This window comes from Pagrus pagrus (genome assembly GCF_965226575.1).
Source record: "Pagrus pagrus genome assembly, chromosome: 5".
Classification (NCBI taxonomy): domain Eukaryota; kingdom Metazoa; phylum Chordata; class Actinopteri; order Spariformes; family Sparidae; genus Pagrus; species Pagrus pagrus.
Genome location: NC_140189.1, coordinates 25,440,411 through 25,458,507, shown reverse-complemented (window position 1 = coordinate 25,458,507; position 18,097 = coordinate 25,440,411). Strand labels below are relative to the sequence as shown.

Below are 18,097 nucleotides of genomic sequence, written 5' to 3'. Positions count from 1 at the left end.
ATGTTAAACACAGAGCTATTTGTAAGTAATAAACAGCTGCTCCTTTGGGAACTAATTTAAGTGCTGAATACTCAAGTGTTCCCAGTGGGGACACATGCTAAATTTATTAACCCAGTCACACAAAGTAAAAATGGAACACCAAGTCTAGGATACCTTACAGTAACTTGATACCAAGCTGAAAAGCAGTTTCTCTGACCTCTTCTGGTTGAAAATGTGAACTTAAGACATCTCTAACCACACCCAGCATCACTATTGGGTGTGGTCAAAAGTGTGCATTGTTGTGCTCCGAGTGTCACGCAACACGTCCATAACTTTGTGGCAAAGTTTTCTACTTTTGACTGGAAGTAAAAAAACAAGAATTTCAACTGCCATTACATTTCTCTGCAAATATGTTTATTGATCACAGAGCTGCCCAACTTAAAGTCTTCATTTTGTCTCTGTTCTGGGTGACACTCCAGGAAAAGATGTTGGAAATAAAATACCATTTATAGATGGTGTTAAAACATTTGTTTTGAGTGGTAACCAAACAAATTAAAGTCAGACCAAACACATCAAATCCCATAGATGGCATTGTGGAAAATGCTTTATTTCGCAGGTCAAAACAACAAAACCCAGTTTGGGGCCACTGAGAAAATTCACTCGTCTTCAAACACTGTCATTTTTGAGTCATTCTTGCAGTAAAGTAAGCACGTGGTGGCTGAAAGTCCATAGGTTTTAAGTGCTGGAAAGCAGAAGCGCAGAGTGCTTTGTTCACTGCCCCAGTGTCCTCTCACTTGAAGACCTTGCCCTGGTTCATAGCTTTACCCACATGCTTGAATTCTCCTTCCCAGGCGAAGTACTCCTTTACCATGGTCTTGCACTCCTCGCTGTCTGGATCCAGTTTGCGCCAGTCGTATGATTCGTAGTCGATCTGCCAGTCGGGACACAGCTAGGACCGGAGTAAACAATACGTTATTTAGATGCAAGTGATTTACCTTCAAGGTTTGATGAACTGATAACTACCACAACTGATTATCAGATGAAAGATTAACCACTAGAGAATACTTGGACCATCACAGTGTGCATTGAAATGCAGGCAATGAAAGTTGTGCTGTGTATGACGAATGTTTTATTTAAGAAACATTTACTCAAACACCATCTAAGTACATCAGCACTGCAACCCATCAACCTACACTTCTTAAATTCTAGACCTTGGATATCGTTTGTGCCCACAGCATGAACCAGCCTTTTCCTCACTGACACCGAGATGACTGGGATGAATATGGTCTCAGGTTTCTCTACCCCTGTGAGATTAAGACTTTGTGCCATGATTGGACACTGCCTTGTCAAATGACAGGGGACTGTCCACTAAATCAAGATGAAAACTAAAACTTTGGTTCCCTTTGTTTCATAAAGACATGAATGACTGCCCCGACCACTTTGTCAAAAAATAGGCAGTAAATGCTTGAGTGTGGGGGTGTTGTCAATTCTGAACATTTAAGGAAAATGCGTTAACCCTTTGAATACTTACAGTGAAGGCCAGATCCTGTCCTCTGAAGACCCAGATGCCAGAGATGCTGCTGTCTTTGTCGCCTCCAAACAAGAGGACACTGGCGAAGGCATTCTTTCTCAGTTTGTCCAGGCGCTGGAACATACCTGTGACGAGCAGACATAATTTTATCAATCAACAGAAACAAGACGTCCCAACAGAATGCAACATCAATTGTTTCAGACACACTAATCACTGCTGTCATATGTTTATTACTATTGTTTGCTTAAAAAAAAAAAAAAAAAAAACTGAAAAAAAACTTCATGATTACATATTTTTTTAATGTGCCCACAGCATGAACCAGCCTTTTCCTCACTGACACCGAGATGACTGGGATGAATATGGTCTCAAGTTTCTCTTCCCCTGTCAGATTAAGACTTGGTGCCATAATTGGACACTGCCTTGCCCAAAGACAGGGGACTGCTGTTTTCTCTAAAGAGGGGTGATTACCAATTTAAGTACTGTCTAGTTTCTGCTTAACAACTTTGGAGAAGCAGCTGCTGAGGTGTTTAAAATAAACACCTCAGACAAGCACTGGCTCGAGCGGCAACCAAATCTTAGTCACTTGCGCGCTAGTCACACAACGTGACTTTCAAAAGTTGCTAGATTGCTGTATAGTTCACAAAAGCTTCTATCTTGTAAATTGGTTCAGTCATTATGAGTCATTATGATTGCACACTAAATAAGCGATCAGAGTCAGGGGGTCAAATTAAAAGGTCTTTCACCAGAAAGGAATTCCAGACGAGTCTGTCAGGCCTTCCGAACTACGTTTAGTCACAAATACTTGTGATGACATAAGAGAAATGGGTAATCAAAGTTTTGCTTATTGCAGCAAGAGTCTGAAGTAAATTTATTAGCAATAAAACACATCTGTCCGCTCATTATTGCTGTTCAGCAAGGAGGACATGGTTACAAATACTGAACAGCTTGTGCGTATGGCAATATATTCTGATAGAAACTACATTATACTTCCCCCTCCACACAAATAGATGCATAAAGAATGGGGACAGACAACTACTGCACATGGCAGCAGAGAAGTGGCTGCTCGTTGAACGGCTCTCCCTCATGCATCCAGATATTTAGTCTGCTTGATATCTTTCAGACGTCTGCGACACGTCGCTGAGCTCTTAGATCACGTCTTTGAACAGTTCACACTTAGTGAATTGAGTGCCGACGACACTGCTTTGTCTCTGATCTGGGGGCTTTTTTTTCCTGCTATTCAAAAACTTTTGGTGAGAAGAAAATCAGGGCTACAATCCTGTAGTGATCTTTTTCAACTGCTCTACACTGAAATATGGGCCAGAGCCACTTCAGCTGATTAAAAGAGAAAAGTTTGACACGAAACAATCACACACTAGGCCTATGGGAGAGGTCTACCAAGTCTAACACATAATGCATTATTTAAAATGAGGCACATGATGTACACGACTTAAAAAAAAATAGAAAAAGGGCTTTTCAGTGTACTCAATCACTTGGATCCTCTAATCTACTTTCAAGGCCACGTGATTGTTTTTCCTAGAGGCCTACAAACTCGCATCGTCAGACCATGTGAACCAACCTGTACAAAACTTGTGCCATTACATTAACCAGATAATCCCCATACGTGAAGGACCAAGGCCAGCATCACAATCACTTTCTTTCCAACCACAGAGGCCCCATATTGCTGTAGATAACAAATTGGTAGGACTGACAAAAAAATGACATGTGCCTACACAATTTAAAGATATGTTACAACCCCTCAAGTTATTCTTTCACAGATCGAGGTGCTGGGTAAAGTGGCAGCTGCTGAGTCTCACCTGTGATCAGGTTGCAGCTCTTGAAGGTCTGTTCGAGCTCCTCTGAGTATTTGTACTGGCAGTACCAGATTGAGTACCCCTCGCGGTCAAAGTGCTCCCAGAAGTGGGGAATGGCTACTGTCAAGGTGTCCTCGTTGGAATACTTTCTCTTGAACTCGTCCATGACAAATGTACTAAAGAGAAAAAGGGAGAAAGATTAGGTCATATAGATCTGTCTGCACAGACAAAGACAAGGTATGGAAAAATAGGCAAGTGGCCGTGAACAATTGCAGTCTGCCACCTTAAAGCCCACATTATAGGAGTGACAAAGTCAAAAAAAAAAAAAACTACATGCTACAGAAAACATACAGAACCTAGCCCAGCTTACAGAGATGGGTTTTCATACCCATAATCAATAGTTTAGTTTCATAGTTTCAATGTGCCCACAGCATGAACCAGCCTTTTACTCACTAAAACAGAGATGACTGGGATGAATATGGTCTCAAGTTCCTCTTCCCCCGTCAGATTAAGACTTAGTGCCATAACTGGACACTGCCTTGCCCAAAGACAGGGGACTGCCTGTGCCTTCCAAAACAGGGAAGTTTCATGATTTTGTAAAGGCCCAATGCTAAACGCACGATGCATGTTCAATCTGAGGACTACATGCACTGTTTCTCTACGTCTCCTCACAAGGATGTGGAACGGGCTTGAGTTATGTTTTCTCTCGATAGGTGGGTGTGTCAGGTGTTAACCACACAGAAGTTACGTATATAAACCTCACTGTATTAAAAGGGCGGTGAACACAATGGACAAAAGGATGTTCAACGCACCACCATTTCCATTTAAACAAATATTTTGTTTTGTTAAGGGCTTAACGTGCCCACGGTCTGCAGACGACAGCCTTTACTGTGAGCGATTAAATGGTCAATACACCATTGAATTCTTCAAGTGCTCCATGGAAATTCAATCGTCTCCACCCACTGATTAGTACCCCTTTCAAGTAGAGGGGATGTACTCAGGGAAATAATCTGCTGAGGTAATTGGCTCCAATAAAAACTTTCAGCTACTGGCTCTTAATGGCCATCATTGGTCAATGTGGATTTAAAAACCTAAAAATTGTCAGCTAAAATTTGTGAAAAAAAATCAATAGCAGATGTATACCAAAACAAGCACTTTAGACAAGTACACCATCTTTCTACCTCTTTGGCAGATGTGCAAAGGGGTCCTTGGCTTTGGGCTCAGCAGCCAAAGCAGCATCACAGTCGTCCATCTCTTCTTCTGGGGCAGGCTTCTTCTCTTCCTTCTTCTTTTCTTTCTTCTCCTGGGGCTTGGCTGCCTCCTTTCCTCCCTTCTCCTTCTTAGGAGGGGCCTCTTTCTTGGGCTGCATCTCAGCAAACTTCTTGGCTGGAGGAACAGAACAAAACAAAAACATGTTTTCTGTTAAATGTTCCATGATCCAACTTTGGTTTTTCACTCTCTGGAACCAATCTCTGGCTAGGATTTTGGAGATGATTGTGAAATATTGCAAGAAATTTGACATTCATACCCATAATAAATAGTTTGAGTTTTAATGTGCCCACAGCATGAACCAGCCTTTAACTCACTAAAACAGAGATGACTGGGATGAATATGGTCTCAAGTTTCTCTTCCCCTGTCAGATTAAGACTTAGTGCCACGATTGGACACTGCCTTGCCCAAAGACAGGGGACTGCCTGTGTCTTCCCAAGCAGGGGAGTTTCATGATTGTTGTACAGGCCCAATGCCAATGGGGAATTGGCAATAACTTAGCATAGCTATTCAATTGCATGTTGTTTTAAACACTTAAAATGAACAAATACAAAATAATAAAGAAAAGTGTCTAATTTCATCCTTAAAATGATATCCTCCAGCAACCAGCAGTGTGCTCAGTATGCAAGACTTCTGGTCTCTTTGCTGGGGACTCACCATCAAACTGGGCCATCTTTTCACACAGCTTAACCTCCCCAAGGACAGTCTTGAACTGGGGCTGGTTGACACAGGTAACAAACCAGCGAGTCACGTTGGAGTAAGGCTGACGGAAAGAAGGCTCAAGGACCTACAGAGGACAGAAAGTTGTTAAGGGCTTTGTGGAGAGCAACTTCACTCAAATATCATGACAGAGATCAAGTGTTGTTCCAAGAAAAACAGAGCTTTATGCATGTATGATTTATTTAAGCTGTGTGAGACAGTAAATCGAACCTGTTTGTAGAGCCAGATCATGGAGCAGGCTACGGTGATGTCAGCAAGGCTGAGCCTCTCTCCCACCAGGAAGGTACGGGTGGTCAGGTGTTGGTTTAGTACTGTAAGGGCCCTCTTCACGTCCTCCTTGGCCTGCTCTGTGGCCTGGACAGACAAACACAAGACTGACTATGCAGTATTACACAATATATACACTTCAATGCATGGTCAAGTGCCAGGTCTCATATATAGGGTGCTGCACTCTGGCTAACTGAAACTGGCAGCAACCTTCCACCACAGCTACCAAATAATACTTTTGAGTCTTTAGCTTGACGGGGAAAATGCCGAGATGCAAACCTGCTTGTTGAACTGCATGATTCCCAGAGTGGGGAAGACCCATGCGCTGGCAGGAGGGATGATCTCTGAGTCAGCGAAGCTCACCCACTGCAGCACCTGGGCTGCAGCCTGGGGAGTGGCTCCACGCAGGGCATCATTGCTCACTGTAGTGGAAAGATGGAAAGTATTCCTTTTAAGCAATCAATAAGATCTCCAGTCATAAATGCTAAAAATGTAATTACCAATACGCCTCACAATATGATTTGACAATATTGTATAGCCAATAACGTAGTTTTTTGTGGCATTAATAGCCATTTCAGTACTGACGTACGCCCTTTTGAAAAAACACATGCTGACAGTTACAAGTGCAGACTTGTTACAGTCTGATGTAATACCGCCTTCAGTGCAACAGACACTTCCAACATTAACTTGGCAATCAGATAGAACCAATAATTTGCATACCATTTAGGTGTGCAGGGACCCATGTGCTGCACATGCTCACGTTTGGCCAACCAGCACAACCCAAATGAAATATAGCCTTATAGCCCCTCTCCTCTGTGAAGAATCTAAATTTCTGCTTTGAAAATTGACAAAGACAGACATTAGATACAGTCACTTGCAAGTGTACCAATTTGATAATGATTTACCGGTGACAAAAGAAAAAGTCCCAAACTAACAGCTGTACTGTAGTTCTTATTAACATCAGTACAGTCAGCATTTTTTAAATACTGTGCCCACAGCATGAACCAGCCTTTTTCTCACTAAAACAGAGACGACTGGGATGAATATGGTCTCAAATTCCTCTTCCCCTGTCAGATTAAGACTTGGTGCCATGATTGGACACTGCCTTGCCCAATGACAGGGGACCACTCATTTTCCCCAGAGGGAGGGGAAGGATTCCTGATTGACACCACCACAAGTGTTCATGGAAAACTACTAAACCTAGTGAGATTTTTCCTTTAAGACTTAACGTAAACTATAAATATTGACCTTTTCAATGACTAACCAAATTGCCCATGCATAAAAACTTAAGTAATCATTTAGTTAGTAAATATTAAACTTACGGTAGTAAGCAATGGCATTACTCTCAAACAGACAGAGGCCGTCATCTCCCTGATAGGCGGGTACCTGAAGAAGATGGCAGATTTTAAGATTTCATCACATGTAGCATGCTTTTATTATGCAGTGCATGATGAAATGTGTTGCCGTGGTCAAAAAAGTTTCAGTTCTTCTACTCTACATTTTACTTGCAGTAACCGATTACCTACATTGATGACACGGAAACAAGACCTACTGTGAACAACACAGTCCGAACTCAACCATTTGCACTCACCTTGCCCAGAGGGAAGTTGTTGAGGAAGGCAGGAGTACGGTTTGTCTGCCCGAAGGTGAAGGCAGGGGGGTTGCTGGCGACTTTGAGGCGAGCACCACTGTACTGGGCTGCAATCTGGGCCTTGAAGGCCCGCCAGTTCTCTGGATACGTGTACAGAGTCTGGAAAGAGGGGAAACGAAAAAGACCAAATTATTCAACCATCAATAAACAGGAAACGCATCTCATTTGAACACATGCAAGACATTTTTGGCGAGCATGTTAGCAAAAAGTCAAAATCTAAATGGGATGAGCTTGTGGCAATAGCTCACTACTGTGAAACAAATCATACACCTGGCTTTGTAAAATAGTTTTCTTCCTATAAATACAGTTATAAATAAAAACAGTTTCAGCAATTACAGCCACAAATCCAGCTAGCACGAGTTAAACTCAGTTTTGCAGTATCATAAAAATTATTCTTTCCAATTCAGGATGCTCTACCATTTAAATGGATTGTACACGAATGAGACTACAATGAAGCTGGAGGGTTGTTTGATAAACCATATGCCAAAAATCAAATCCAACTGTGCTTTGTAAGCCAAGTATAGGCAAATTCAGTTATATTCACGTGGCTTTTTACTCGCTTTAAATGCTAACGCTAGCTAACACTACCGGCACTACTTCCACATAGTCTTCCTGGACATCGTTTTAGACCGTTATGCCAGACACTGGTTACACTTAGCACTACGTAAACAGGATACAGGTACCACCGCTTAACGAAAACATTCATAATTGAGACAATAAGTTTCCACAGCTTGAAATAGCAAAGGTAACGTGGCACAAGCCTGGGCCAGCAGAGGGGCGTCATTCAGCGAATGCTACGTCAGGAAAGCAAGAGCTAACATCAGCTACAATGAACACTGAATTAAATAGTTTGTAAATAAACCCCGCAGCAGATACAGAACAGGTCGAGGGACGGGTTTACGGGCAAAGCTGGTCAGCACGAGGGCAGATGGGCCTGATTTTCGGCGGATTGTGCCGGGAATGTACAGGAAAACGCATTTTGAGCCATCTCTCCATCTTACTCACCCCTGCCGCCATCTTCAGGACGAGAGAAAGAAAGAACGAGGGCGCGCTGACGTATTTACGTCCACAAGACGTGCGCGCCCTCCACATTTCCGCGTTCACGTTCGGCCTCATCTTTTGTAAGGACGGGGTGAGGCTTTACCACACCTCAAAATATCTCATGGATTTAAAAATGACTATTTCAGATAAAAACAAGATATTAACATAGACATTTTATAATATAGTAAAAGATACAAATATAGAAGACCAAATAAAAATACTTTATTACAGTCCAGTACAAAAACAAACAGAAAACAACAACAATATATAGATGAAATGGAAATTATGAATTATACATGAAAGAAACTGTAAATTAATAATATGGGCATCATATGCAATCTTGCTGGCAGTTTAGCAAGCATTTTGTTTTACTCTTACACCAGCTCCAATAACAACCAAGAAATGTAGGCTTTACAGCATTAAAATGATGAAGCTATGAGGGCGTCACCGCTTTTCACCACAGTTTATCAATCAGTGTAATAAAATATTCATTTTAACAAAAGATGAACTAGACTATTACATAAAATGTCCCGTGTGAAATGTGTTCCCCCTGGGGTAAATCAGCTCACAAGACCTGGGAATGAAATATAGAGGGAAAGTTTAATGATCAATCCCAAAACAGAAAATAAACAAAACATGTTTATGACTCAGGTCATAGACAGCACAGCTAGATTTGATCCATTGCAACCATGGAAACCAAATCGAAGCAATAAACGTTTTTCTTTATTGTGCAGAATAGAAGAGAAAGACATTAATTAAATCTATGTACAGCATTTTATCAATTCATGCCTGTCTAACGAACATATCTACCACCTAGGGCTGGGAAAAATATATCAATATTATTGTTGTAAATTCCCTATTATTACTGTGTGTTTTTGTGCAGGAACTGTTCAGTGCTGAATTTAGTGTTTTTACATCAGGCACCTCGTTGGGCAGCTAAGGGGTCCTTGGGAAAAACAATGTTGAGCTGTTCGTCATTCTAGTTCATTCTGCATTGATACCTGTCTGCGTTTGTGATGAAGATATCAGTACAGAGAGTCAATCAGACCAATGTAAAGCCACAGACAGTGTAGACGAGAGTCAAACTGTAAGCAACAAACCAGAAACACCGAGCTGTATGTGATGTGGAGTCGTGCTTCATCATTAAAGCCACGTTAACTGTCCTACTGTGTCTGGCCTCGCTCTCTAATCGGAGTGTCTGTGTGGATGAGGTGTTCCAGCGAATCCACCTAAACCAACATACAGTCCAAGCTCTCCCCAACAATTATATTGATGTTGTGATATGACACTAGGTATCGTCAGAAATTTTGTATATTGTAATGTGTTGTCTATTCCTGGTTGTAGAGGCTGAATTACAGTAAAGTGATGGGATTTTCATAACTTAAAAGACTGTTGTAGCTCTTCTAAAATGTGTCTTTACCTACTTAGTCATTATATATTTTTTTTATGTATCAGAAATCTCATTATATTAATATTTTGTGAATTCACCAATACCCTACAATTTTGTAGCAATATTGAAAGAGGTGTTTGGTCAAAAATATTATTTTTCATTTTGTCACAGAGCCCTACTACCATCTGTATTAGCAATTTTCTATGTAGTACTCACCCAGGTAATCATCCATGAGAGACCCAATGGCGAACTGAAAAGCAAGGGAAAAGTGTGTTACAAAACATCACTTCTATAAGCTACCGTGTACCATCTTAGAAATAGTGGCACACTTTTTATTGTTATTTTTGCCTGTATCTGGGTGAAATAAAGGGCCTATCTTTAAAAAAACAACGAAGAAACAAAACACTTACAATGTCATTCTTGTCCACTCTTGTCCCCACAATCTTCAGCCTGATCTCATCATCTTGCTGGATTACAATGTCCTTGAAAAGAAGAGAAGAAACACAACCTTAAATTCAAGACTCAGCAACAGTAAAATGACAGGAGAAGAAGAGCAGTCAGCAGCACCCCAACAACTTTGCATACTGAATGTATAACATCATACTTTATGTTCCACCCTTGCTTTCTTACATTTCCTGAAAAGTACCTTCTTTTATACCAGTGTAAAGACATTTTTTGGTGAACGTATATTTCATTAAACACTATTCGGTAATATTGTGATTATCTTTCTTAACCTTTGGCTGGTAATAGGAAATAACATCAAATTTTCTCACCTCATCAACTGTCTTATAACAGGGAGGATTAGAGTTGGGGTCAAACTCCATTTCTGAGGGGATGGACTGCAAAAAGAAAGATCACACTCATAAGATAAAGATAATATAATTTCAAAAGCATATGAAAGCCAACCAATTCATGCACCAACTATACATGGTAAAGTGACTCACATGGCGAGAGATGAAACAAGACATGGGCCCAATTTCTGTGAACAATCCAACCTGCAAGAAACAAGAAATGTTCCATCATCAGTCATCACTTCATATTCAACACATCAACAACTACAGAGGCATAAACTCGTCTCTGAAAGCACAATTACCGTAAAAAGCTTACAAGATGTTCACTTCAACAGTTTACATTTTAATTATACTTGAGCCAATACAAAATACAGGCATGTCTTGTATGAATATCTTGGCCACATTTTATCTTTACAATAAATAAAATCTATATCTTGTTTTGGCCATTAAAATAACCAGTTTTTAAAATTTGTTATAATAAAAAATTTTCTTAAATAGATGTAAATGTACAGTGCAATGTCAAGAAGATGATGTATCATCCAGAGGACTGCAGGAAAAGCTGCTGGTGGCACCTTTCGGGGGACATACCTTAGAGGGAATAATTATCAGATTTCATGCATACTCATCATACAACCCTCACCTTGTTGACCTGAGTGACCACGGCGTCCACCACCTCCCCTTTGAATGGGCGGAATACAATGGCCTTGTACTTGACTGGGTAGAGGACAAACCCTCTCCCCGGCTGGATTACACCAGCCCCGATGTTGTCAATGGTGGTGACTGCGATGACAAAACCATACCTGAAGGGGAAACATAAATAAATTAACAACATGCAGGAATGTGAATACAAAACTAGTCATGTTAGTATGCATGTTGATACTGTCATGATGGCTTGAAGCAGTGCCTTTGGTTTTTTTATATTGCCAAGCTAAAACTCACACTATTGAGCATCATTTTCCAAAGTCAAAGATTTAAAAATCACTAAACATAGCATAGCACCTTTTAAAAAGAAAACCAGAATGTTTCTGCCACATGTGTCAAACTAGATGACAGAAAGGGAAGTGTCCATTTGTTTATTTTGGACTTAAGCAACAACTGATCCGACCGAAAATGGATCACTGCCACAGCCTCTGTACCCTTTAACTAATAAGCTCAAAAGAAAAAACAAGTTATTGAACAGGAGTACACATAGTTGAGTATTGCAGCCACTCACTTGCCAGTGCAGGTACCCTCCACTTCTGTGAAAAGCTTTTGCTTCACAGTGTTGAGGAGGTTAGGACCAAAATACCTCGGGTGTAGCAAGATTTCATGCTCCAAAGAAATCTGTGAACAGAAAAAATCGGTGCATTGTACGACCAGGGTATAACAGGTAATTTATCATTTTAAAATATTCAGAAGGTGATGCTGCGGGTGCTTCCTGGGTATGGAATAACGCCGAATAAACAATGCGGAGGGGTTTTGAAAAGTTTTGTCCAGCTACATTAGCTAGCTATGCTAACATAACCCAATCATGCTATGCACTCCTTGACTGAGAAAACATTCATACACGACTATCAGCCGGCTCACACACGGAGACTAATACGCATACTTACATGGTAAAACATTGCTGTTATAATGTTCTACCAGTACTTGACGATTTTCCTTTGTTTTGATTAAATATCCAAAATGTTCATCCACTTAATGGATGATGGAAGCCAGTTGCTCGTCCGCCACGATTTCCCTTCCGGGTCACAGGGTGGATGAGTGTTTTTGTTGCCCTGGGTGATGTCTTTCAGGGAGATGAGACACAGGCACAAACTTCAAAAAACACAGGTCTAACCCTTTTACACTGAATTAAATAAGATTTTAATTTAAAATATTCTAATTGGACAACTTATATGGGCTTGATGGATGTAAACTGCATAAAATACAGGCAAATACTGGACCCCCTCCACACGCAGCCTGACCCCTGGCGGCGAGGAGGACCGGTGCAGGGGGGCGGGGACAGACAGCAGGCGGGACTGAATACTGCGCTGTGATTGGTCCGTTGTGATATATCAACAACACGACAACAGACACAACAACTTAACGTCTGAAGAAGATTGTAGTTTAATTACACGACGATGACAGGCGAATGATAGTTGGGACAACCGATTACATAATTAATTCAACTACATTAGCAGCAGCAGAAGCAAGCGTCACTGTTTTTATTGACTTCCTTGTTCGTTCTGTGTGGCTGGAAACTCTCCCGAGCTCCGACATGGCGTGCAACCTCGTCTCCAAGTTGTTTCGTCCGCCTGTGTTCACACAGCTCGTAAGTTGTCGAGTGCTTTTCTACTTTTTGTCCTGTTTTTGTGTGTGTGTGACAGAAACATTATGTGACTCTCCTGTCCTCCGTCCAGGCGTCTCTCCGGCCGGGCTGCATGCTTCAGGGGAAGGCAGCGGCAGCAGCAGCAGCGGCGGTGGTGGCGGGGAGCAGGCTTCTCTCCAGCGACCAGCCGCCGGAGAAAATCAGTCGCTATCCGGTCCCTTACAAGAAAGATCTTCCTTACGATATAGTGGAGCTCATGGAGGAAGTTGAGTCAAAGGTAAAAGACAATCCTACGAGGCAGGGCCGTAGCCAGGTTTTTAGAAATACTGAGGTCACGCCCCCCACCTTCCACCCTCCACGAGAACATCTTGAATTGTGTAGCTTCTTTTTACACTTTATAAAAAACATCAGTAATAAATGGTAAATGTTTAGTTAATTAGATTTAGTTCAGTTCTTTCACTGTTAAGAAACAATTAAATGGTTCATAAAAACTTTATTAAAGGTTAAAAACATCAGTTCAAGTCTCTAAAGGCCGTCTAAATAATGTTTATACATGAACTACACAGTATTTATGAACCATGTGCAGTATTATCCACATCACCTGCAACTTTACAATGAACATGTGCTAATAAATAGTTTGTAAAGCATTTCATCGCTTGGTAAAATAACTAAACCAACTATTAACTTAATTAACTATAAATTTGCTATTTTTAACATGTACACATAAATGTTTATTTTAATGATATGATAGATATAATAAAGTGTTACAAAATGTGTATATATATTAAGATATTAAAGACCCAGAAGACATACAGAGGACATGACCTCAGTGTCCTCAATGTTAGCTACAGCCCTGTTATGAGATATTTAACTCTGCTGCACCTTATGAGTCTGATTTTACCACCTGTTTCCTACAGGGAGGCTTTTTACCCAATGTCTTCAAAGTCCTCTCTCACAGACCAGCAGAGTTCAGAGCCTTCTTCGCTTACTACAATGAACTCATGAACAAAGAGACAGGTGTGTGTTTGTTTTTTTTCCTCTTTATTGGCAGTAAGCGCAAGTGTTTTTTCTCAGGGGCTGCGCCAGAAATTCTTGGCATGCATACTTGCTAAACTTGAGGATTTTGTATCCAACGTGGGGATCTTGGGGTCCAATCCTTGAAGAATTTGAGATTCAAGGACTGTGTTTCCTGTATTCAGGTAACATTTAAAGCATGAAAATGACAAAAATAACAAGTAAAATGCAACTGCATCAGAAAACAATGCAGACCTGTGCATAAAGTTAATTTATCACTCTTCATTCGTTCATTAATTTTTTTGCCCATGCCCTTTAGAGAGCCCGTGCACACCACTGCCCTGTTTGTCCACCCTTTGATGGGAATTGTTGGGTGCGACCCTTGTGCTTGACAGAAAAAAATCGACATGATCAATCTTACAGCCCCTTTCCATTAAAAACTATACGTAAGAAATGGAAGTTTTTCTCTCCCGGGCATTTGGATTTTTTTTAAATATTCTTTCTCCTCTCCATTCCTCTATGCACCACTCACTCACTGAGGAGGATGAGGCGTAACAGTACAGCAGTCTGCAGACTACACTCTGCACACATTATGATAACTAAAGTGTGAAAATGTGTCATAAATCGGGAGCAATATGGGAGAATTGTGACCCCGGGAGAGGACAATGAAAAATGTGAGTCTCCCGGGAAAATTGAGAGTCTTGGCAAGTAACAACGCAGTGAATCATTCACACTTCACCCGTCATTCAGCACCCCTGGTCGCTGGCTACAAGCTCAGACGACACATCATCCACCACTTGAAGTAGCCGAGACTCTTTTTCAGGGCTGTGATAGGCTGGTGTGTTGCATTTCAGTGGCAGCAGGCCCCTTTTGGAGTGCAGGTGGTACATGAAGAGGCACGTGTGATGTTGAATCTGTTTCAGCTGATGATCAAACAGTTGCTGGTAGTGTGGTAGACGCTGTGATAAATAGGGTCTGGTTGGAACAGGTAAATATCAGGTAGGCATGAGCAGCATGTGCTGTTTTCTGAGCTTGTCATCATAGTGAGAGGGCCGTGGTTAAACGGATTAGGCATTGCAAAAAAAGATCTGTAGAAGACATTAGGTATTAAGATTTTGTGTTGTTGAGTCTTTTATTTCATTAGGTTACCTCAATTGCACTTTGTTTTCAACGGTGAAATAAAATGGCGTGGGTGCTCAGTTAGCCTCCATGTGAACCGTGACATATTGAGTGAGGAGACATGTGGCCCCTGAGGCTAGAGCACTTAAGATCCAGTGGTTTGGGATATGGACAGAGCAGCCCATTATCAAGCTCTTTAGAAATGACTGATAAAAGCGTCTTAATGAGAAGACATTACCATACGATGTGGAACAGAAGCTAGCCTCGAGGTGGCCCACTCCTTTTTAGCTAATATTTGACTTCACTAAACCGAACGGTGTTAAACTCAACTGTTCAGTCTGGGTGTTGTTATTGAATAACCACAAGCTGGCTTTTGATTACATGTGTTTAGTAGGTGTTAGTCATTCCACCTCTGAGCATTCAGTTCTACTTCTTCTCATAGAATTAAACCCTTTCATACCGTAGCAGTCCCATTGTTTGAGACTTGCTGATTTTCCAAAATCCCTCAAGCCTGATTGCAGGTGATTCAGATCACCTGTGCACAGGGTGGGGAGACTGACACCTGATTGAGGAGTGGAAGCAGCTTGGGGCATTTCCCTCCTAGCCAATTATGGTGTGATGACACCCTGTTTGTGAAGGCTTAAAAGAGGTGGGGAATGGCACACAGGGGACTCTCATCCTCAGTCTGAATCTGTCCCTGACCCTTTGAGAATCTCTTTCCCTTTAGATTGCCAGCCAGAAACTCTGTTCTGTTTAGGCTCTTTTCTGTTTTCTTGGCTGCCCACATCATTCTAGTGAGGAAACTGGGTTTATTTGGGAACCCCTTTACACCTGCAGTTAGACATTTTATTTCCCTGTGCCTGGGGCTTGTAGGAGCACATTTGTTTATTATACCAGGAAGAGTCATTTATTGTCCAAGTAGCGGACATTGGGCTTTCCCCCTTAGATTTTCATGTTTTTTGTTTATATTTTTATGTAGCCTATAAGCATCTGGCCTATAAGCATTTTACTGCCAGTACCGCCACAATACATCATCTATAGGACACTCAACATTATCAGCTTCTTTTGACATGAGATCAAATATCAGGGGCCTGTTTTTAAGAAGCAGCTCTACTCGTTTATCTGTATAATGTTGTTAAATAAAAACTTTGACCAGAACCAACTAAAATCTGGAACGTGGATTGAAACTCACATGATTTCTTTCATGGTGTGTTTTGGCCGCACCCACCTGATGCAATGTCATTTTTATGTTGTTATTGATGTTGTTGTGAACATGTGGGGTTTTTTTTACTGATTTTTAAATGAGTATCTAATGTCTTCCAGGTGGATTAACCAAGGCAGATCGCGAGCTGATCGTAGTGGCTACCAGTATCCACAACAAGTGTCTCTACTGTGTGGTATCCCACAGCGCACTGCACCGCATCTACTCCAAGAAACCCACTCTTTCCGATCAGGTACCGGCATTAATTGATTTTCACTACTTTGCTGAATATAATACACAATTACTGTAGTCACAACATAAATGTGGTTAAGTTATCAGAAAACATGTCAATAACAGTATGCGATTAGAGAGTGGACAGGAAGTTGCTTCTTGCCAAAAGCACTCTTTAAACATGCTTTTAATGTTGAATTCACTTCCTTTCTGAAGTACTAAAAAACAATCACAGCAAAACAACTTTTTATTTGATAAAATTACATATTAAATCACATTAATTCCCCTCCCTTCTTTCACCCAGGTCGTTGTTAACTATGAGAATGCAGAGCTGTCGCCTCGGGAGCATGCCATGCTGGACTTTGCGATGGCTGTGTGTCGCAGCGACACCATTACAGAACAGCATTTCCAGTCTTTGGAGGAAGTGGGCTTTGACCGTGAGGACGCCTGGGACATCGCTGCTATTGCTGCTTTCTTTGCCATGTCCAACCGGCTCGCCCACCTCACAGACATGAGGCCAAACTTAGAATTTTATAATATGGGCCGTGTACCACGGGACAAGAGCAAGGACGGGGGGAAAGGGAAAAAGGAGTAAGGTTACAGACAAGATAATCAGAGGTCAGAGGCCATGTGTAACACTGCAGCTGAAAGTGTGTTGGTTTTGTTTGTTTTTTTTCTCCTTCTCATATGAACAATCAGATGTTTTCTAATTTAATATTGAAATGAGGTGCAATATCAGATCTACAGGTTTACAAACTGACAGCAATTAAATGTAAACATAAACACTGCAATTAGTCCAAGTGTCCTGAGATTATAACTGAGGTTGTGTACTGGAGATGACAGGCATTTAAAAATTAGATGTTCTTTGAAATTGAAACTCTACAGTTTGAAAATTGACCATAAAATTGAGGATTTTGATGTTTCCTTTGTAATTCTTGTCTTTAAATGTAAAGTGTATATGCAGAATAAGTGTGTGAGAGAAGATCTGAGCCTGTGAGGCCTTCCTGTGTGTTTGTTGTTGGCCCAGATATAGTTTTAATTGATGAGCTAATCTAATTAATTTACAACTGTGTCTAACTGCAGTCATTCTGTCTGCCTGTCTTACCTTCACATTTTGAATATTCAGGTGGTAGTCACAATTTCACAGCTGTCTTCAAACTTCTGTAAATAGGGTTTGTTATTTCTTTGCTCACCATTGCGTTATGTTATAATGTGTTTCTTAAATGTATGTCTCTCTAAACCTTCCATTCGTCTTGTAAATAAATGAATAAATAAATATTTTACTTACTCAATTTTACAGATTAAAGTGCCAGGTAAAATTGGTGGAGTTACCCTTTAAGAAACCACATAATTATTGTGAAATACTGTGGATCACCACCAGATGGCACCACATACATACACATATTGGAATGGCTTAGATGTAATTAATGTTAGACTGCAGGTAAAAAATGAAATAAGAGCTGCACTTGTGATAGAAATTAGCACAGCTCCACCAACACGAGTAGAGACATACATGAAAAAAAAAATCATAGTCATAATTTTCTAGTTTCTTTGACTGGAGATGTGATGAATCACCGTTCCTGATCTGAATTCTCTGTGTGCTGCGCAACATTTTCTCCCAAAGTTTATTTTTCTGGCAACCTACTTTTTTTTCCTCCTGCTGACGTCCCCATACTGTCTTTTATCTAAAGTGATACAAGTCAAACATGACTGCAGGCGTCACCAGAATATTTACTTTGCTCTGCATGTGTGATTGATGTTAGAGTTGCAACGAGAGCGCGTATGCAAATTG

At 40.9% G+C, this 18,097-nt stretch overlaps 3 protein-coding genes across 4 annotated transcripts; 1 reads left to right on the top strand and 2 right to left on the bottom strand.

The window, feature by feature from the left end:
* Positions 1–556: 556 nt before the first annotated feature.
* eef1g (eukaryotic translation elongation factor 1 gamma) lies at positions 557–8,335 on the bottom strand. 2 transcript variants are annotated; one of them, XM_084353551.1, is made up of 10 exons: positions 8,234–8,335; positions 7,169–7,327; positions 6,900–6,963; positions 5,857–5,999; positions 5,521–5,664; positions 5,248–5,377; positions 4,503–4,707; positions 3,325–3,497; positions 1,511–1,635; positions 557–928 (listed from the first exon to the last, which is right to left on the bottom strand). In XM_084353551.1, exons 1-10 carry the CDS (start codon positions 8,318–8,320, stop codon positions 770–772), a joined length of 1,389 nt encoding a protein of 462 aa, XP_084209677.1. In that variant the 5' UTR covers positions 8,321–8,335; the 3' UTR covers positions 557–769. The 2 variants fall into 2 exon arrangements, with proteins under 2 accessions (XP_084209677.1, XP_084209678.1); XM_084353552.1 differs by lacking the exon at positions 8,234–8,335 and adding an exon at positions 7,646–7,665.
* A 134-nt stretch (positions 8,336–8,469) lies between these two features.
* polr2g (RNA polymerase II subunit G) lies at positions 8,470–12,332 on the bottom strand. The gene is made up of 8 exons (XM_084353554.1): positions 12,043–12,332; positions 11,664–11,773; positions 11,091–11,250; positions 10,604–10,654; positions 10,433–10,498; positions 10,070–10,141; positions 9,876–9,909; positions 8,470–8,843 (listed from the first exon to the last, which is right to left on the bottom strand). The coding sequence occupies exons 1-8, from the start codon at positions 12,052–12,054 to the stop codon at positions 8,830–8,832; spliced, it is 519 nt and encodes a 172-aa protein (XP_084209680.1). The 5' UTR covers positions 12,055–12,332; the 3' UTR covers positions 8,470–8,829.
* A 100-nt stretch (positions 12,333–12,432) lies between these two features.
* Positions 12,433–17,602, top strand: LOC311257717 (uncharacterized protein). The gene is made up of 5 exons (XM_084353553.1): positions 12,433–12,743; positions 12,832–13,017; positions 13,658–13,757; positions 16,197–16,327; positions 16,610–17,602. The coding sequence occupies exons 1-5, from the start codon at positions 12,564–12,566 to the stop codon at positions 16,898–16,900; spliced, it is 888 nt and encodes a 295-aa protein (XP_084209679.1). The 5' UTR covers positions 12,433–12,563; the 3' UTR covers positions 16,901–17,602.
* Positions 17,603–18,097: the final 495 nt, after the last annotated feature.